The sequence below is a fragment of the Centropristis striata genome, chromosome 15 (genome assembly GCF_030273125.1).
Source record: "Centropristis striata isolate RG_2023a ecotype Rhode Island chromosome 15, C.striata_1.0, whole genome shotgun sequence".
In the NCBI taxonomy this organism is placed as follows: domain Eukaryota; kingdom Metazoa; phylum Chordata; class Actinopteri; order Perciformes; family Serranidae; genus Centropristis; species Centropristis striata.
The window spans coordinates 25,624,078-25,646,534 of NC_081531.1; the positions used below are offsets into that span (position 1 = coordinate 25,624,078).

Below are 22,457 nucleotides of genomic sequence, written 5' to 3' on the forward strand. Positions count from 1 at the left end.
AGTTGAAATGAGCACGTTTTGGTGGTAGAAAATGCTTTTGAAATAGCGTTCAAACTACATGCAACTAAAACTCTCAATTGGAACCAATATTTTAGGTAAAAGCCCATCATATCCAACAGTTGAATAACTTGAAAAGCAGGGAAAAGCTCAAAATGTCAACCCTAAAAACAAGTCTTTAAACAATAATATAATTAAATAAGCACATAAAGCTATACTGCCCTACAAAGTCTAACTGCAGTAACTACGCAAAGGGTGAAACTGAGGAAAAACTGCTTTAAAGTTTTTAAAAGTTTTTTAACTGGCCAGCCAAATGTGTTATAGGTAGATAAGTGATATGACACTTATTTCTACATGTATTGATGATGTCATTTTTATGCTCAAAAATCATGATGAATTTGACCTTTGACCCCCAAAACGTAGTTACTGCACTGGTTTTGCTGTAGAAGGTTCTAATAGTAATGATAAACAGAGTGCAGTAGCTATAATGTTGTCGTCTTCTTTCAGCTTTTATATTTTGTTTTCAGTGAATAAACATTTTCAAATTGATTGTGTTATAAGTGTATTTAAAAGCGCTTAACAACTCTATTCAAAGATTTTGTATTTTAGACTTAATATGATAAAGAAATGTTATATTTTAGTCTTAATATATTTTTATCTCACTTTTTTACTTCATCACTATCTAGATAATAATTCTATCAAATAAACTTATAATTTCTATTATTTTTATGTTTAAATTAGTATATATATCCAAAGCAGACTGTGGTTAGTACAATTACTGCTTGGTTTTGAGTTGGATTTTGTGTTTTTTGTATAATTATTTCTCTGAATTAAAGCAAAATTTAAATCTGAAACTGTATCACAAGATAAAACAGACATCAAGGGGTTCAATTTTACTTATAACTCAATTTTGACCAAAAATGTAGTAAAATTACTGCAGTTAGACTTTGTAGGGCAGTATGGTCAGTAGGTAAATTATACTCAAAAAATATATAATTAAGATACTATAGCTAGATATAAGGAGAAATTTGGTAGGCTTGATGTTTTTTGCAGTGTAGTAGCCTAATGTATGATTTTTAACATGCAGTCTAAGAATACGTCGTATCCACTCCTATCAGCGCACATTTCTCCGCCTCTCTCTCTCTCTCTCTCTCTCTCTCTCTCTCTCTCGGTGTTTCTCTATGTCTCTCTCCCAGCTGAGGGGTGGAGGCTGACGGAGCGATGCCTTTCCTGTGCTGGGGATGGAGGAAAGAGGGAATTAGTGGCTATTCTTCACTCGGTTTTCGCAGAGAGAGAGAGCGAGAAAGAGAGGGGGCGACTTGATAATCACAACCTATACACCTCAGCAGGGAACAAAAAACAAGGTTTTAAAGATGACTCGGGGAGAGAATCTGCTGCACAAGGTAAGGATGCACCTTTCCTTCCTTTTCCTGGTAGCGACACTGATGAGAGCTTGTTAAATGTAATCATCTCTTGGCTGTATGGGGGGGTGGGTAGTTACATAACAGAGCGAGCCGAATCACAGATTAATTAACAATGATTAAGAAAAGACGCATGTTGAATATGAACTGTAGAGGCTGGTTCTCCTTCTTCCTGTTGACACGACGAAGGGCTGAAAAACAGCCGCTTATAGATGGAAGAAGAAAACTGGAAGGTGTTGAAGAGAGAAAAAAAATGTTCCGGGCTGTAAGAGGCTGCAGGCCCGCGGCCTCACATCACCACAGGACCACCACAGACCAGCCACATACTGCTGCATTAAATTAAACTCATTAATACGTGAAAAAGGCACAAAATACAGATTTAAGCTGTTATTATTATCGAGATCTCCTCTGTCTCCAGTTTTCTCTCTGCTCCCTGCACCTGATCCCAGCAGCATCCCCCATCATTTAGCCTAGCCTTTCTCTACAATAAAACATCTTGTTATGCTTATTATAAGCAACTCAAATAATAATAATTTAAAAAAAAAAACCTCATCACCCTGGAGCTAGTTATCTCCTAACCAGCTCATTTCAGTTCATTAGGCTAAAATGAAATTTTAAAAAGTAGGCTATAATATGTCAGTTGTAATTCTTTTTCTTCATGTCTTATATAATGTAAATTATTTTACACCAATGTTCCCTAGAATGACCTATAACCTGTTGTACAAGTTAAATTAACCCATTCAGAACCCAACTGTGTTCTCAACACACTAAAAAAAAAATCCATATTACAATGGTGGATTTCTACACATTATGATTTTTTTTTTACAATATTATTTATAAATTGAAATGTGTCGTGCGCTTCCTCCTCACCAGGTGTTTGAGTGTTTATTGATTGGATGGGCTTCATCAGCACTAATCTCCCTCATTGATGGGGGTTAGAAGGGGCCAGCTGCCATCTAGTACACTGTAAAAAAAAAGTCTGTGGATTTTACGGTGAAAAACTGCTAAACCATGACAGTAAAAGACCGTAAAATGATAAATGGGCTTATTCAGTTTCAGTAACAATGAAACACCGTAAATGTATATATCAGCTTAAACAGTATTTTTTAACTAGAAAATTTCCTCTTGGGAATCCGTGCTCGGTGCGATTGCCCCGTGGCACTAATTAAATAAATCACGCCACTGTAAAATACACTGGCACTGTGTTTGTAACAAAAATTTACTGAAATATATATACAAGCCATCACTGTAATTTTTGCGTTTTTTTTTTGTAAAAATACTTTTTCTCACTGCTAAATGTACTAAACACCATATCTCTAACAAAAATATGCTGTAATATTTAATGGTAAAATCTTTAATTTATGCAGCATTTATAAAGTATTTTCTTGTCAATCATATGGCAAAACAGCATTTCTTTTGATGGAGAAACTTTTTATGTTTTACGGTGTGAAATCAACAGTGCTAATATAATTTTATCGTAATATTTAAAAAAAGTTTTGGCAACCACTACTGCCGTTTTTTTACCGTAAAAATGACTCTTTTTTTTAATAGTGTAGGTTACACAAAGCCCCTGTCAGCACATTAAATGGGCTGCTAAACGTTACTGGCAGATGCTGACCTCTAGTGGCCATAGTAATTATTACAGGAGTGAAGGAGGAAGAATGCTAAAACCATCTTTGTCGTGCACCAGTTTTTTATAATTTTAGCACTGAATTGAACGTAGTATCTGTCCAATTACGCAATGACACACACCTGCACACTTGCAAGCTTGCTCCATTTGTGTGTTATCCCAATGATTAGAAGGAGTCTTGTCTTGCCTCTGTAGTAGTCAGAAGGACCTGTCCTATCAAATAAGCATCCTTGGCTTTGAGAAGCACCTTAAGGGAATTTTCACAACCCAAAGTTTAGTCCGTTTTAATCTAACTCTGGAGCGGTTAAATCCTTGTTACAGTTCATTTGGTTGCTTGTGAACGCTCCAATCGTACTCTGATGTGGACCAAAACAAGCGGTCCCAGACCTCCTGAGAGGGTCTCTGTCCGTTTCCAAACAGATCCTAGTGCGGTTCCATTCACTGTGAACGTAATCTGACCAGAATCCAACCAAATTAAAGTAAATTAACCAAAACGCTTATTTGTCATTGCAGAATTATCACGTTATCATGTAACATGTTGGTCAAAACAACCTAATATTTCCTTGGTGGTAGCAGCAGATGGTGGTAGGAGCATCAAGGCTCTCCTTCTGATTCTACAGCTGTCTGATGGCAGCACATCGTCTGTGAAATAATGGATCAACACATCAACAGGAGCTCCTTCTGAGCGTTTCTCTCCACATTAGTTTGGTAACACCAGAGCAGATTACCATCGCTAGAATCGAATGTACTCATGTTTGCAATCGGCTCCATCCATTTCCGTGTTTACATTTTACACCGCCAACTTTTCAACTAATCAGAAATAATAATGCGAGTAGATTTCCAGCCCTCCACCTTCCTACACACCCCTCTGCAAATCTTTTAGTTTTATTTGGTCCTCTTACATTTCTGCACTGTGAAAGAAACCAGACTAAATACAAAACCAACCAAATTCATCAATTTGACTCTGATTGGGACGAACTAAACGGACTTGGGTTGTGAATTGACCTTAGTCTCTGTCTTTCCCTTTGTCTGTGTTTGTCTGCTCTGTATCCCAGTAAGCTAGTATTTCTGACTTCTTGTGTTTTGGACCAAGACCAGTGAAGACTTTTTATGTTGCTTTTGGGTTATTTTCCCATTGTTAGCTCAGTCAGCAGAGTTGGAATGGATAAACTCATGTGGTTTCATTGACATTGAGGTTTCATTTATTAGATCTTACAAAGACCAGACAACCATAATCAACACATAATTTTGAAAAAACACAAAAGGGCGCCGTAGGAATGAGTTCTTAAACTGTGATAAACATGTTAGCGCCCTGGGGTCTCTCGTCTCAAACTCAATAAGGATTTTAAATGGGTTTATGGTTAGATGCCTGAAATAAGGTCTGTGGTAACACAAGCTGAAGAGATGTTTGTGTTTTGTTGTACAACTAAACAAAGTTTTCACTTGTCCTTAAAAAGGTGGCTGCCAACAAGTAGCTAAACTAAACTAAAGTGGACAGGAACTCTCTCACTAGTCCACCTCACAGCCTCTAGTCGTGTTTTTCAGAGCTCTTGCAAACTCTTGTAGATTGTTAATTATGTTAATAAACAATTTATAAGGTGCATTTCCGCTAGCTTGTCATAACTGGTTAGCTTGTCGGAAATGTCTGAAGCTAACGGTGGTAGCATAACGTTACCTTCTGCCTTCTACTTCTGCCAGCTGCATACCGCTCCAAACATCATTAAAGTGGTGTTAGTTAGTGAAGATTATCCTGCTGAACAAAATGCGTAAGCAACAGAAATGTGTTTTTGCCACAGAGCTTATTTCTGCAATGATCCAAAATCCAATTTAAAAAATTGTCAGATGCAGAGCAGGTGAATTTAAAATCTCTCTTAAAATGCAGCAAGGAAAACCTCACAGAGTGAAAGAAAAGGGCTATTAAACTCCTGACTCCGAGTAGAAGTCTAACAAAGAAAAGTCGCTCCAAAGGAGGAAAACACTGCAAACTATCTACACTAATAAACTAAATAAATAATCCAAATCTAAGATAAGAGGAAAACTCTCAAGGGGAAAACGATGAAATAAAAACTCCTACAAACAAAAGCCCCTCCAAAAAGGAGGAACAAAACATGAAAGGAAAAATAAAAGATTCTACAAAAACATTATGAAAACTGGATCAGGACTAAAGGTTGAAAAATAATAAAGGACACAAAATCACTCCAAAGGAGGAAAAACAAAACGGCTGACTCAAAAAACTATGAAACTAATAAATAAATTACAAAGAAATAAATTACAAAGAAAAATCACTCTTGTGAGGAATCCAAAAAGGCAAAAACAAGACAAGCTGTTTCAAGAAGGAGATAAGTGGCTGGTATGGTGACGGGTCAAACACACTGGACCAAGACAAGGGAAAACAGAGACTATTGGAACACATGGAGGGAAGGGAGCACCAGGTGAACACAATCGGTAATTAGGGGAGACAATCAGACAGATGACGAGAGGAGAGTTACTATTTCAAAATAAAACAGGAAATAAGGCCCGAACACAAAATAAAACAACACCTCACCGCGATGTAACAAAAATTCAAAAGAACGCATGGTGATGGTGACGCTAACTTTGGGGCTGTCCTACAAAAATACTTCATTTTGTTTGCTTTCAATTGGAATATAGTAAAATGAAATAAGACCCAAAGTGGTAGCATGTTTAATGTGAAACAGACCCACACTTTTCAGTTCCCTCATCACACACACACACACACACACACACACACACACACACACACACACACACACACACACACACACACACACAAACAAAACATCTCACATAACCCTGATAAATCTGTTTCTCTTTTATTTGATCTTTTGTGCAATTTTGGTGAACTGATCCTCTAATGAGTCTTGCATCTTGCAGCACATTGGCAGAAGCAACACACAACAAGGGGCTCGTTTTATTTATTTCTGAAAATCATGAAAGTCATCATCTGTCATTTTCACCTGAAAATTAAAGAGCTAAATACATTCTGAGACAAGATTTGAAAATGACTTGTATGAGGCATCCATGCTGCCTGTGCTCAGCTGTTTGTATGTGCCTAAAAATAGCATGTGTCCTCAACTGGATCTTGGATCCACATCTGGATCGAGCTACCTGGTTGGAGATGAATCAGCAATAATATCATGAATATAATGAGTAAGGTGTTCACACGTCTCGTGCATATTGACAGACTTACCTTTGAGTTCATTTGACACAATATGTCTGTGACCACATCCTGCTGTGTTATCACCAGTGAAACACACCATCCTGCATACAAAAACCTGATTGAGTGATTCAGTTTCATCAGTAACTTCACTGCACCTGCTTTAACTATTTCATTAACCATTCAATCTCTCCTCCTTTGAGGCCACAATACAAACTAACCACTTCACCACCATGCTGCTGTTTTTGCACGTCACAGCATTTTAAAACCATTTTTTAAAAATTGAATATGAATGTATTAATTAATAAATAATGAACTGCCCGTGTAGCTCAACCCTTTAGAGTTTGGGGCTATTTTGACTCCTTTTCATTCTGTCTATATAAACCACTCGTGGGGTTTTTTTTCCAGCACAACCTCACCTATATGACCTGATCATTTTTCATTTTGACTTACTGGATCATCATTTGGAACAGATAAAAACACACAAAAACACATTTTTTAAAAACAAAAAAAAGACACATTAAAACACACAAAAACACACTGAAAACACATCCTTTTTTTTTTTTTTTTTTTACAAAAAACAAAAAAATACAAAAAACACACATAAAACACATGCAAAATCACACATAAAAAACACACCAAAAATCACAAAAACACATGTAAAAACACACAAAAACACACATAAAAATACAAAAAATCAAAAACATTAAAATGCTGAATGCACACTGCAGAATTTGAAAATATCTTCAAAAAAAGGGAAAATAACACTTTACATTTGTTTACATAATGCCACTGTTGTTTTTTTATGAAAAGAAAAAACAAAAGACAAACGTTTTACAATTTCCTGTAAAGTTGCATGAAACACTGTGCAAAACTCTAAACAAAATAGAATGAATCAAATTCAGAATTCAGAGTGAATATTTACAATAATAGAAATGTATCAGTTAAACATATATCGGCCGGCCGATATATGGGCCTACCTCTAGACCAGGGATGGGCAACTGGAGGCCCGGGGGCCGCATACGGCCTGCACCCTCACTTGAAGTGGCCCTCAGTACAACTACATGCATTTGAGCATGAAATCTTAAAAGTGCAGTGTAAAAATGCTCAAAATGACTTCTTGCAATTAATGTTGTTCTGCTGTTCTTGCACTGAAAAAAAAAAGAAATCACAGTAAGTGGTTATTTTTTTTTCTTTCAAACCTTTTGTATTCCTATTTATACTGTTATACATGCATTTCAGCATGGAATATGTTAAGTTACTGCACTGTAAACATATTTAAAATTGCAGTTTTATCTTATCTGGTTAAGTACACGGTCCTATATGTGACCTTGTGGTAATGTCCATGAAAAATTGTGGCCCCCTCCAGCATTTAAGTTGCCCATCCCTGATCTAGACTATAATAGACTGAGCAGGTCTCACAGGTCTGTAAAATAGCTTCTGTCACAGAAATAATTGTGTTAATAAGTAATGTTAAAACTCTGATCATAAAATAAATGATAACAAATGTTAAATTCATATATCATACATTTAATCTGAAAACTTTCAGTTTGTGCCACACGCATTAACTCGACCAACATGATTGATAAATAAAAAATCCAAAAGTGCCCATGGTGATGCCGGAGGGTTAAATTCTTCCCTCCCTCCTGTTAGAGTTGACATCAGTAACAATTCAAACTGTTGTTGATTATATTAGCTATAATAGTAACTCTGCTCTCAGTACCATCATAACAAGGCAAGGCAAGGCAAGTTTATTTGTATAGCACAATTCAACACAAGGTAATTCAAAGTGCTTTACATAAACATTAAAAACAGCACGACACAATTGAAAACAGTAAAAACAGCCAATTAAAACAGGGAAATAGAGATAAAAAGACATAAGATAAAATAAGATACAGCAGGATAAGAAAATAGATAAAATAATAAAAAGCACAAGTCAAACATTGCGTAGTTAAAAAGTAAGGGCAGTAGAGTAGAGCAGATAAGTGTTAACGTTGAAGAGTACGCTGCAGTAAACAATAGTGTTTTTAGTCCTGATTTAAAGGAGCTGAGCGTTTGGGACCGTTTCAGACCTCAGATCTAGTTTGTTCCACAGGTGAGGAGCAGAATAACTGAAAGCTGCCTCACCCAGCTTAATTCTTGTTCTTGGGACACACAACAAGCCAGTTCCAGATGACCTAAGGGGTCTGGATGCTTCATAGAGAGGGAGCAGATCAAGCATGTCATTTGGTCCGAGACCATTCAGTGCTTTGTAGACCAGCAGTAAGATTTTAAAATCTATCTTCTGACTCACAGGAAGCCAGTGTAGTGATTTAAGGACCCGTGTAATATGTGTAATATAAGAAACAAGCCTGTATAACTGTTTCTATTCACACATACTGGTCTCTTAGAGCTAAAAATATATATATTTAAAAACCAGATGTTGTATGAATGACAGTTTTCTGCACAAAGCGGATACGGTACATTGTTCGTCCTCAGGCCCTCTGAAACCAGATGAAACAGACAAATGTTATCCAGCGCCGTGCGGCCTCATCCAGTACATTCCTGCTATATTGTGAGCACTCGGGTAGACTGAGCTGTGTGTTGCCATGGAAACCAGCGCTGCTCAAGCTCATAATATTATCCCGTGAATGGAGAGCAGAACGGCTTCAACACAGCCATTTGTTCCAGTGGTAAAAAACAAAACAAAACACTGATGGTGGCTTAGACAATGTGCATAGTAAAAGAGATGTGCCACATCAGAGGGATCACACTACTATTATACTGTATTTCATATTATTTTACTGGAGTTCAAGTCCCCAAAGAGGTAGAACCTGATTGAGTTTGTGCCTCTTTATTATTATTATTACTATTATCATTATTATTATTATTTGTCCATTTGTGCAACAGCTCAAATTGCCATGAACTGAAATGAGCCAGAAACATGAAACTTGGCCCAATAACTGGGAAGGATGTCCAATGAATATGACTCCCATCAGCCATATGGGGGCGTAATTATTGTCGCCACATACGCCAATATGGATTTGAGTTCAGAAATGTTTAATGCATATGGAGAGTTGGGATTGTAGGAAGGGAGGATGGAGGAGCTGGATGAAGGGATGAGCGGAGGAGGATAGAGGGAGGAGTGGAGAAGCTGCATGGGGGGCCTTTTCTTGGTGCACCCATATGGATGGAGCCCCCCAGTGGTTCCTGTAATCACACAGAGAAAGAGAATGGAGAGGTAAAAAGAGGATTTGGGGCTGAGGGATTGTGAGAACAAGGGAAAGGCATGAATCAGGTGTGTGTGTGTGTGTGTGTGTGTGTGTGTGTGTCAGGGACGTATTTAACCCTTAATAGGACACTCATTGAAATACTTGCAAATTCCAAATTTCAACCCTAGAGAATATTGGAGGATATTACATACAGCCAGAATGGGTAAAAAAACATAAGAAAATAATATTTTGAGAAAAAAGTTTACGAGATTAAAGTGGCAAATCTACGAGAGAAAAAAAAGCACATATTTATAAGATTTAAAGTGGTGGATCTGGCAGACAAAAGTTGCTTTTTTCCCCATTTTTTTCGTAAATCTGCGACTTTTTTTCTTGTACATTTGCCACTTTAATCTAGTAATTTTGCAACTTTTTTCGAGAAATATTACCTGAACTTACCAAATATAGTTCTCTGCCTGATAAAGGGTTAAGGCATGTACAAATAACATTTTTGGAAATAATTTTTCAAATTGCACATTAAATAGAAATGGAAGAGTGTGATTTCAAAAAAGTCTATTCAAGTATCCCAAAAATGTTTTTACACTTGGCCGAGGGGGAAAACTCGGTGAATTAATAACAGCAAAATATTACAAAATGCAATGAAAACAGATTCACTGAATATATGATGATATACATGTAGCCTGCACCAAGGTTATTACAGTTAACGAAAACTAACGAAATAACGAAAACTAGAATTGGAAAAACATTTTCGTTAACTGAAATAAAGTTTTTTAATGAACTATAACTTACTGAAAATGTTTTTTTGTGGTTACAAAACTAACTAAAACTAACTAAAATTATAGTGAAAATGTCCTTAGTTTTAATCTTTGTCAACATTTTTCATACGTAAACCTTTTTGGTTGATATGAAATCTATTTCTGGTTTTATGACTTAATAAACTTATTGGGGCTGAGATGGATCAGACAAAGGAAATAAAGGCAACATTTATTGTGACCTTATTAGATCTGGCACCCAACAAATACCCCATTACAAAAACACTAACACTAAAACTAATAAAAACTAAACTAAAACTAAGCATTTTCCAAAAAATTAAAAATAATAAAAACTAGCAAACTCACTCCAAAAACTAAATAAAACTGAATTTAAAAACAAAAAAATCACAACAAAATTAAAACTAAAACTAATGAAAAATTCTAAACTATTAAAACGTTGGCCTGTACCCTAAATCTCAGGGATTTAGACCAGGGAGACCCTAACACAGGGGGTCTAATGTTGCTCTCGATTGCCCCGACCCCCCAACCAGGCAGCAGCTTGTTGTGGGTTAGACCCAGTGCAGGCTGTGCCACTCCTAGCCTAAGCTGCTAACTTAGAGAAATTGATTTGTCTCACAGCCATTATGATTGCCACTCCTACTACTACTACCACTACTGATTTCCACCATTGTTTCCTCTCCTAAAGGCTTGAATCCACCCAGAAACCACATGGAGCAGGATGTGGAGAGCCCGGCCATCATCAAACCGCCGAAGTTGCCAAAGCAGGCCCGCGAGGACCTGCCCAAACAGCTGGTAGAGAGGGAACGGGAACGGAACGTACAGCGGTACGTCCAGAAAGACGGGAAGTGCAACGTCCACCACGGGAACGTTCGGGAGACGTACCGCTACCTGACCGACATTTTCACCACGCTGGTAGATCTCAAATGGAGGTTCAACCTGTTCATTTTTGTCTTGGTGTACACCGTGACGTGGCTCTTTTTCGGCTTCATGTGGTGGCTCATTGCATATCTACGGGGTGACCTGGAACATTTAGCAGAAAGCGAGTGGACTCCGTGTGTCAATAACCTGAACGGGTTTGTATCAGCCTTTCTGTTCTCCATCGAGACAGAGACCACCATTGGTTATGGCTACAGAGTCATCACAGACAAATGCCCGGAGGGGATCCTTCTGCTTTTAATTCAGTCGGTTTTGGGATCTATTGTGAACGCCTTCATGGTGGGCTGCATGTTTGTTAAGATCTCACAGCCCAAGAAGAGAGCTGAGACACTAGTGTTTTCCACCAACGCGGTCATCTCCATGAGAGACGGACGGCTGTGCCTCATGTTCAGAGTCGGAGATCTCAGAAACTCGCACATCGTGGAGGCGTCAATCAGGGCCAAGCTTATCAAGTCAAAGCAGACCAAGGAAGGGGAGTTCATCCCTTTGAACCAAACGGACATAAATGTGGGTTACAACACGGGAGACGATAGGCTCTTCCTGGTGTCCCCGCTCATCATCTGCCACGAGATCAACCAGAGCAGCCCCTTCTGGGAGATCTCACAAGCCCACCTGACCAAGGACGAACTAGAGATTGTTGTCATCCTGGAGGGGATGGTGGAGGCCACAGGTCAGTTGGTTTAGATGTATTTGTGATGTTATTCTGCATACCGTATTTCCTCAATTTAAAGCCGGGCCCCTATTAATGACCGGCCTCATTTAGTAACCGGTGTAAAAACAATTTGTAGTAAATAAAAGCCGGCCTCTTTTATAAGCAGGGTGTCTTACCGGTGTTATGTCAAAGTCTGTTCCCCCGTCGATATGTATCCCCCTCACCTTAACCTGCACCAACCTGACCCCTGACCCCAACCAGTCCTCCTTTAAGTTGTTAACATGAGCCCAAGTTTACCTTAACCCGAAACAGGATTTAAGTTTAAGGTTAGGCCTTGTTGAGATAACTAACTCCAACCGCAGAGGTGATGCTACGGAGAACACCATTCAGGAAACACAACACCTGTATTTTGAAGTTTGGCCACACGAGTTAGTCCTGTAGGTAAATATGGTTGTTTCTCCCGCTGTCCTAGTCATTCTCTGTAAAGTCGAGCCGTTTACGCACGTTCTTCTGGGCTTTTTAGTAGTTTAGCCATTTTAAATGCTGCTTAAAATGAACATTTAGCGTGCTGTTCATTGTTTGTTTACATCCAAGTACTTCCAATATGGCCGACATCCGGGTAACTGGCTACAATGCGCTGTGTAAAACACTATAAAAAGTGCCGGTCAGAGCTGCTCTGATTTTCTTTTTTTAATAAAAGCCTCCTTCAAAGAATAGCCTGCCCCTATTATTAGCCGGGTCCCAAACTGATTTTTTATTAAAAGAAGCCCCGGCTACTATTTGAGGAAATACGGTAGATTACAATCATGTGTACAAGTAAGTGTTATACAAGGGATTTAACTGTGCAGACTTGTGACGATAGGCCAGGGGTAGGCAACCTGCGTCTCTGAAGCCATACTTGGCTCTTCAGGCTGTCCTCAGTGGCTCCCTGTAGCAAAATGAAACGTTTATTTCTTTACATTTCAAATTTAATTTATCATTGGTGCAGGCCCAAAGCAATTTGTATTCTTCAATTGTAAAAAATGTGTATATTATAATGGCAGTTATGTTTTAAAAACATTTTAGTCCACTAATATGTGCATCATAGCTCGGGCCAGCACCTAACCTCTAAATTTAGCCAACTTCAAGTTGAGTTTTCCTTGCTAAGCTATAGCTTTCAGTTCCAAATCTTCCTCTCATTTGCATTCTGACAAAATCGTATAAATAAATGCTCATTATGACCTATTATTAATGTTAATCTAGACTTTTATGTCCATTCTAAGGCTCAACATAAGGTTTGTGGCTCCATTCCGACTGTTTTCTCTTATTTTGGCCGACAATGGCTCTTCTGTTAGTAAAGGTTGCCGACTCCTGCGATATAGATGATCAGATCGAATGTCAGAAGTCTGAAAGGATGAATAGAAATTGCTCTTTTCTGCACATTCATTTAATTATTTAAATAACTTACTAGAGGCTGTTGTTAGTTATGCCTACTAAACACAATGCACTGGAATTCATATATGCCCCCCAAAATGTGCTGAATAATTTAAGTTACGCTTAAAGCCATGAAGGCCATATATGGGAGGGCGAGAGGCGAGGTGATAACAGACACACACAACCATCTGAGAATTTGGAAGATTCACATCAGAAAAGCTTGATGCAAACACCAAAATTTATTTAAAAAAAAATGCACATAAAAGTTTTTACACTTGATTGAGGTGTTTTTTTAGCCTGGGTATACCTATACTGGCTTGTGCGCTCGATTTCATTTCGAACTGCGAAAGGGTCTGGTTTCCATAGCCGATTCTTAGCCCTGTTTTAAGGATCCAATCACAGAACGGGGAGGGACGGCGAGACAATGACGCCCTACTACTCAACAGATGGAAGCTTGTAGTTTTGTAGTTTTCTTACGGATCCAACATGGCTGCAGCCGATGCGAAACTCTCTTTCGATCAAGCTGTACTATTTTGATAGACATTCATATCGGCCATTAAACGGCTCTGGAAGATCGTAAACCACGCCTCCTCAAAGGAAAAATGAATAGCTGGTAACCAGACTATATCTCATTTGTGATTAGTCTGGCGTTAGCCAGGCTAGTGGTTTTTATCATTTTCGAAAAAAGTGTTATTGGGAAACAAGAGATGGAAACGTTTTTGCCGAGTAAGTTCTGACATACATTTAACCAGTTGATTGAAACGTTCCTAATTTGCATTTAATAATTTTAACGCAATATTTCAAAATTTCACTTTGACTTAATGGAAACACAGCTGATGTCTTAAGCTTGGTTGTTTCTCTGCAGTCATACATTTTTAAAAAGCCTGAAAAAAGCCAGATCGTTATTTGTAGTTCAGATCAGATGATAGACGATAGGTTCAGAGATTGCATTTTAGCCAGTGCGTTTCACCTCTTTTGCTCTCTGTCATTGCATGCATGCATTTCTTTGAAATTCTGTGCAGCATGTATCCATAAGCTCAGTGTAAACTTATACTTAGATCTGTGTGTATTCGAGGAAGTAGACTTGTTTCACCACTGACCACTTGAGTAAGATATTGACAGGCTGACCATATAAGCCGACCACACACGACCACATATAATAAATCTGTTTTGATAACTTTACCATGTAAGCACAAAGTGAAGCAACCTTCAATGCACCAGAATAACTGACACCGTGCCACGATGATTATATAAGAAGTTTCAGTCTCCATAACCTTTTCATTCATTCTGCAGCATGCCAGAACTGAATCCGACGTTGCATGCATTAAATGTGTATTGAACGACCACCCCCCTCCGCTTGTTCTCCTCATTCATCAAACCACAACAAAAATGCACACTATCACTCTCCACATGCAAGTTTACCTACATGCAATCAAAGCCTGTTCAGAGGTGTCAGTAATCAGAATAATTCTGATACAAACAATTCTCGTTTGTATACAGTTTCAGCAATAATATATCTGTTTATATAACTTACTGCTAAACCAATGACATTCCCAATTGCCTCAGCTAAGTATTAGCATACCAACATGCTAAGATATGATGTTTAACAGCATGTTGTCATTGTTAGCATGTTAGCATTTAGATAAAAGCACATCAGGTACAGCCTCACAGTGCTTCTTGGGGGTCATCCCTATGTTCCCCGGGACCTATGTTTCCCTCTTTGTATGAGACTGGGGAACATAGGACCCTTTTTCCCCGCTTTTCCCAAAAAGGGTCCTATGTTCCCCGTTCTGTTACTTTTTCCACCATTACTGCCAAATTCCATAGCAAATAGGCATAACCCTAGCCCTAACCCCGCAACAGTGGGGAGCATAGGACCCTTCTTCAGAAAAAGAGTCCTATGCTCCTCAGTATTTATTGCTATAGGGGAACATAGGACCCTTTTTGGGAAACACAGGGAACATAGGACTTTTTTCTAAAAAAGGGGCAACATAGACACGCTCCCTTGTCATTGTTAGCATGTTAGCATTTAGATTAAAGCACATCAGGTGCAGCCTCACAGTTTCTAGGGGGTCAACCCTATGTTCCCCGGGACCTATGTTCTCCGCTCAGGGAACATAGGAATTTTTCTGAAAAAGGGTCCTATGTTCCCTGCAATCTATCAGTCTTTACGGTAGACTCTCAGCATGGCCAGCAGGCCTACCGTAACATGGTCCACCTTAGGTCAAGCAGCCCAAAAACTTGCACAGCAGCTACTTTCTGGTTACTTTGCAGTTCATTTTTTGGCTTTTTAAATAGGGTTAGGGTTAGGGTTAGGCCTATTTGCCATGGAATTTGGCAGTAATGGTGGAAAAAGTAACAGACCGGGGAACATAGGACCCTTTTTGGGAAAAGCGGGGAAAAAGTGTCCTATATTCCCCAGTCTCATACAAAGAGGGGAACATAGGACCCGGGGAACATAGACACGCTCCCTGTTTAACAGCATGTTGTCATTGTTAGCTTGTTAGCATTTCGATTACAGCACATCAGGTACAGCCCCACAGTGCTTCTAGCATGGCTGTAGACTTCTCAGTAGCTTCTCATTACTTACATCCATAGCAGGTGTTGTTCTTATTCACAACCTCAAACTCTCCTCTTCACACTATGCTACACATGATTTTCTCCCTGGTACAGTATGATCACAGTTCATTGCTGACGTGTGGGCAGTAAGTCACACTTCCATTGTAGTAGAATACATTTCTTAGCAGCTGTCATAGCAAATAAACCATTTTACTCTCATGTATCGAATAATTAACTCTAGTCATAGATTTACAGTTTTTCAAATTCACTTAAAAATATTTGAGTGCACTTATGTACAATGAAACAGGTTTGCATCCTGTAATCAATCAAGAGATCCCTCCCTAATGTGATTCCAGTGTAAATGTTGTGAGACAAGATCTGCAGAGTGAGCCTGATTGTTTTTGTCCATGTTGTCCTGCTGCTTTAATGTTTGGCAGTTCTCTCCGAAAGATACGCAAGATCCTGAAAGCCTGTTTTTGACCAGGGAGCATCCCAGACAAAATAAATGCCTCCAAATAAAAAAAACACAGGGTAGAAAAGCCCCTTTTCTGAGTTCTCTGACAGCAGTTGGACATTTTCCCTGATAAAATCACTCCAGTGGACATTTGATTATTTTTTAGCAGAGATTTGATTTAATAAAAAATACTTCTTCTTCTCATCACAAAATAACGTTTAGAAATCAACTCTTCGAAGTATGCTCTACAACTGAAGGACTTGTGTGAGAATCAGAATGTTTTGAGATCCAGTGATAGTACCCTGTAAACAGGAGCTGCTAATAGGTGATTTGGTATCCTTTTAACTACTTTTGAAATTTTCCAAAATGTGAATAAGTAAAGGCTTAAAAAAAAGAGGCTGAAGTTGTACCAACATAGCTCAGTCTTTCCTCTGCAACATTATACTTATATTCCAGTTTACATCCCTCAAAGACCTCATATGCTCCTTGTTGGGAAGTTGTTTTTCATTGTGTTCGAGGTCTAACATTGGATGCTAAGAAGATGTGCTTGAAACAACATGTTTGCACAAAAATGTTTTCCAACTTTTTGAGTTGTTGCATCGACTTGAGCGGGTATTCTTGTGATTTTTCCCAGTCAGGAACACACTTTTAATGATTATAACGACACTGCATGAATGCAGCACAAATGCCCCTTAAAAAAACTGAAAAATAATTTGTGCATCTGCACAGTGAGCCTGATTTTGTGCCCGTCCCCGTGATTCCCCCTTGGCCCATATACACCGTGAGCCTATCTGCACCTCAAACAAAATGATCTTCAAACCATTGTATTCGGGTCATAAATCTGACAAAATAAAACAAAACTGTGTATTGGTACCATTAGAGGAACCATAAGTTTATCTCTTTAACCCTCTGGGGTCTGAGCCTATTTGCCCTTTATATACACCACATAATATTTACTATACCCATGTTTGGTATTTGGTATTTTCTCAGCACAACTTCAACATGATCTGACTATTATTTTTCACTTTAACCCACTTTATTAACATATTGGGCCCAAAAATACAAAAAAATCATGAAATCTGAAATAAAATTATACTATTTATGACAATAAAAACCACAAATATGCTCAATGAACTGTTTCGGACCTGAAAAATGCAAACATAGGTTGCAAATATGAACATATAAAAGTAAAATGCAAATATAACAAAACTATACACAAAACATTACCATAAAAACATGTTTGTTGATAGGAACAGTGTTAGATGATTAGAGCCCTTTTTTCCATTTTTACATAATGCCACGCCTGCCTCATCCCATCCTACTTTTACACTTGAATAAGTATTTTTGTACTATCAAATTAAAACAATCATATCTTTGGTTTAACATGACCTCGGAACATCAGACAAAAAACTGGAGAAAGTTTCAAGTCTGTAATTTGGAGTGAAGTCGACAGCAGCGCTCTACGTGACCTCGTGTTTTGTTACGGCGCTTTGAAAAAAGCCACGTTATCATCGACCCCAGAGGATTAATGTTATGTTGTGTCTCAAGGACCTCCTACGTCAGTGTTTCTACACTGTAAAAAATAAAACTGTTGTTTTTACGGTAAAAAAACTGCTGTGGTTGCCAGAACTTTACCGTAATGAATACGGTAGAACTTTTTTTAATATTACGGTAAAAAGATATTGGCACTGTTGATTTCACGTTTAAGATTGCCATTTTATTCCTTTTTTACCGTATAAATGAAACGTTTTTCCATCAAAAGAAACGCTGTTTTGCCATATAATTGACCTGAAAATACTTAATATAAGTATATATAAATGTAATATAAAATAGTGAGCTCTACGTGACCTCGTTTTTTTGTTAGGCGCTTTGAAAAAACCCACGTTATCTGATAATTTTAATGTTGTGTTGTGTCTCCAGGCATGACCTGCCAGGCCAGGAGCTCCTACGTCAGCAGTGAGATCAAGTGGGGCTACCGCTTCACACCCGTCCTGACGCTGGAGGACGGCTTCTACGAGGTGGACTACAACAGCTTCCACGATATCTACGAGACCAACACACCCTCCTGCAGTGCCAAAGAGCTTGCTGACATGGCCAACCGCGCCCGCCTGCCCCTCACCTGGTCTCTGGCCAGTAAGTTGAGCCAGCAGGGGCTGCCGGAGTCACAGCAGGAGGGTCAGGAGACCAAGACCGGCCTGGACGAGCAGGGGAAGAGCCAGCAGACTGAGAGGAACGGGGACATTGCCAACATAGAGAGCGAGTCCAAAGTGTGATAGAGGACTTGTTTGAGGTTCGTATGAGATTATTGTCTCCCGTCTGGGATGAACACTCAAGCTCCCAGAGCACAGTGAGAGTTTGAGGTACTAAACGAGGACCAATGAGCACAGTAGACCAAGTATCCCTGCACCAAGAACCGCTTTTTCTCAGTGATTTCACAGTTAACCCCAAAAACAGCAAAACATCTAGACATGTGGCCCACCGCTGAACTGAAAACCCTCTGCGGGACGTGCATGTTTCAAATATAATGTGATGTCCTCCTGATGAGATTCCTATTATTTTTTCTATTAAAATATTCCTAGGGGCATTTGCATAGGTATTTTTGTATATACTATTGATTGTTTTGAATTCTTTGTTTTGTTGCGGTGTGAATATTTGACAGATGTTTGATACTATTTCTTTTAGGTTAGTTCTGTATATTCTCTGCCTTACTGTATGTATAAAGCTTTCATTATTTGTTTTTTTTTTTCAGACATATATCAGCATGTATAAACATTATCTGCGGTTAATTTATCTTGTATTGTGTATATACTGTAATGTTCTACAGAAGACATACATCTCAATGGATGCAAACACTAGTTTAAACCAATGACGATTTGTTCCCACATTCTAAATGTTTGTTTTAAGCTAGTACTACACATTTCCTCTAGAAGCCATGAGTTGCTGTTTACAGCTGGTTGACTTCAGACAACGGCCCTTTAAAAACGCATCCCGTCACTTTTGCACATTGGAGGCCTCTGATGGAGAAGTTTAGTCGCTGTTTAGTCTCCAGAAATCCCTCTCATGTCACCTAACAGTATCACAAATAAATAAACAATAAATTGCATATTATGCACTTGATGAGACTTTTTTTCTGTGATTATTGCATCATTTTACATTTTTGAGAGGTGGAAGAAGATACTACTAAAATCATTTACATTCACATTCAAAACTCTACTAACTAATAAAAGTATCAAAGTAAGTAGTAGTGGTTCTGTAGTGAAATGTTTCTACACTGTAAAAAAAGAAAACTGTAGTTTTTTGCCTCACTGCTCAGACCCGGAGGTTGCAGCATGATTTCCACCAAGAAGCTGTACATTCAGAAAGTATCACTCACAGAGCAGGGACATTTTGGAAGATGAAAGTGTCTGCAGTTGAATGCATATACCAACCAGAAAGATACTTTGACCACAAAGTTTTTAAATTAAAAAAACTTACCTTAAAAAGATCAATTTGTGTCAGAATAACATGTCTAAATGTCTGAAATGGAGTAGAAGTATAAAGTAGATCTTTGAAAATGTTGGGTAAATTTACTTCAGGACTTTGCACCACTGGAGCAGATGGAGCCATCATTGCACTTTTGATTCTTGGAGCCCATTTCTTCTGTTTTGCTGTCAGTGACATTATTGATTTGACCACCAGGTGGTGCCAGAATAAAGTGTTGTTTTTATTTTTTTATACGACCTAGGCTGATGATGAGGGATCTAAACAAATACAAATACATTATTTGATGATCATCTGAATCAAAAGTATAATCATTTGAAGTACTCAATGCAAAAACAAACGAATGAACAAAGATGTAATTTAGTAGAATAAAGTTACAGAGAGAGTAGGTAATGTACAAGTAACTCAGACTTCAAGCTCAGTACTTGAGTAAATGCAGTTAATTACATTCCACCAGTGAGTACTACTGCATATAAAGTAGAATAAAGTCTTTTGTTGCTTTACATTAAGCTGCAGGAGATCCTTAGTTTGTTTACATGTCAGCTTCATCCTGCAAATCAATACAAACTAGATTCTGGTCACTGATAGGCTGTCGGTTCCCTCGGCAACGCGATACATACAGTAAGCACTACTGTAACTGCACTTCTTCGTTCGGTGGCATCATTAAACGCTGCTGCTCATATAGCCTGTGTGTTCCCTCAGCTGAGAGTCTGACACACATGATGCCACTTTCAAAGTCAAGTCAAGTCAAGTCAAAGTTTATTTATAGAGCACATTTAAAAACAACCTCAGTTGACCAAAGTGCTGTACAGTTATTAAAATAGAATAAATCATACACAACTGGGTATAAATAAAAACAATAAAAAGAATAAAATACTAAAAACAGTTAAAACAATAGAATAAAACTGAATAAAATAGTAATAAAAACTCAATCCAAAACAGAGTTAAAGGAGATGATCAGTGAAAGGCACTGTTTTAGCTGATTTCAAGCTGAAACTCTCAAAACAAAATGTAGTAACAAGATGAGGATAACACGTCTGTAAATCGGGTGAGACGTCAGCAGATAGGCTACCCGTTGTAACAAAGTATCAAACATAGGCCTAATTAAATTGCCTAAATGCGGGATAACAAGATATTGAACAGAATAAGAAAAGACACTCACCTTAAGGCCATCACGTAGGCTATTGCAGTTCCTAGAGTAGAGAAGGTGCACTCAATTTGCATACCCAGCTGTCCAGGAATGATATTAATATTATTAATTAGTATTTCGTGCGCACATTATACCTACTTCGTAGCCACAAATTAGTATTTTGTGGCCACAAATTAATATTTCGTGCGCACATTATGCTTATTTCGTTTCCACGAATTAGTATTTCGTCGCCACAATTTAGTATTTTGTGGCCACACATTAATATTTCGTGCGCACGTTATAGCTATATTGTGGCCACAACTTAATTTTTTTTTACCATGTCATGTCCTGGGCTCCGTATCTCCCTCCAGCTCCTCTCTGGACTTCCTCTCCAGCACTTGTCTTTCTCCATCCGTCCACCAGATGTCCTCAGACTTTCCCAGCAGACTTCCAAACCTGCTCACCTGTTCCACATCCTCTCATCAGCCCTCTCAGCGAGGCCCTCACTCCCCAGCCACCTGAACCTGAGCCCTGGACTACGAAGCGAGTTCAGCATAGCCAGGATATCTTCTCGTTGTCTCGCTTGTAAAAGTAAATTTGATCTCAGCCACTTGAGATGCCAATCTCCCTCCTGCTCTCCTGCCACTACATCAAGGTCCCCTTTGTGTTTCAAATATGATGTCCAGATGAGGTTTTCACACCTGGAAAGGTCCTCTTTGTGTTTTATATCGTGATGTTTAGACCCAATTTTGTAACTGAATGTAATTACTGCAGGAGGCCACCTGTTGAGTCCAGTACCTCCTGTGATGACAGGGGTGTGACCCACACCCTACGCTCTGTTTCCCAGGCATAAATTGCACAGTTTTTCCTTCATTCATTTTCACTTTGACTGCTCGCATGTTGAATGGCCTTTTCTTTGCAAAGAAAATAAAAACCTTGTCGGCCAGCCGAAATCTCTATTTCATTCTTCACCAGAAGCAAATAAATTTCCACTACACGCTTCACTAAGCCTAACAACCACAGTCACAGATAACTGGTATCACAAAGGTGGTTATCAACTTTCTTAGTTAACCCAGGGTTTCCTCTTCAGGCTCTGTGCGTTCACATAAAGGGGGCGTTGGGAGCGTCATTTGACTCAACCAGAGCTCTGAGCGGTCTGTCATGATTCCACGATCCTCTCAGTTGATGCCACGCCCCCCACGCTACATTTGGGTCAAAAGCATAGACTGTATATAAATAATGGACGTAGTCACCGTGATGTCACCCATTGGTTTGTGGCCCGTTGGAAGCATCGAGTTCATCGTTACACTCGTCACCATCTTGTGTCGCCATCTTGTTTCCGATACGGGGAGCAGACCATACCTGGACTGTGGAGGAGGAGAGGGATCTGGTCACTGACTACAGCCTCTCTACACCTCAACCTGACTGAGAGAAGCTGCTGCTAATTCATGTTAGCATTAACTGGAGCATTAACTGTTATGTTAGTTTTGGCAAAAAACAAAAACAAAATGTTTGTTACTGACCTCAGAAAACTGAGCAGCGACTCCTTGGAGTGTCTGTTAGTCCAACCAAACGCTGAACAAGACATTTTTACTGAACAAAACGTTCAAATAAACTGTCATTAAGTGA

At 38.8% G+C, this 22,457-nt stretch overlaps 1 protein-coding gene across 1 annotated transcript; it reads left to right on the forward strand.

The window, feature by feature from the left end:
- Positions 1-1,283: 1,283 nt before the first annotated feature.
- On the forward strand, positions 1,284-19,341 carry kcnj6 (potassium inwardly rectifying channel subfamily J member 6). The gene is made up of 3 exons (XM_059351861.1): positions 1,284-1,400; positions 10,891-11,811; positions 18,140-19,341. Exons 2-3 carry the CDS (start codon positions 10,914-10,916, stop codon positions 18,490-18,492), a joined length of 1,251 nt encoding a protein of 416 aa, XP_059207844.1. The 5' UTR covers positions 1,284-1,400; positions 10,891-10,913; the 3' UTR covers positions 18,493-19,341.
- The last annotated feature ends 3,116 nt before the right edge of the window (positions 19,342-22,457 follow it).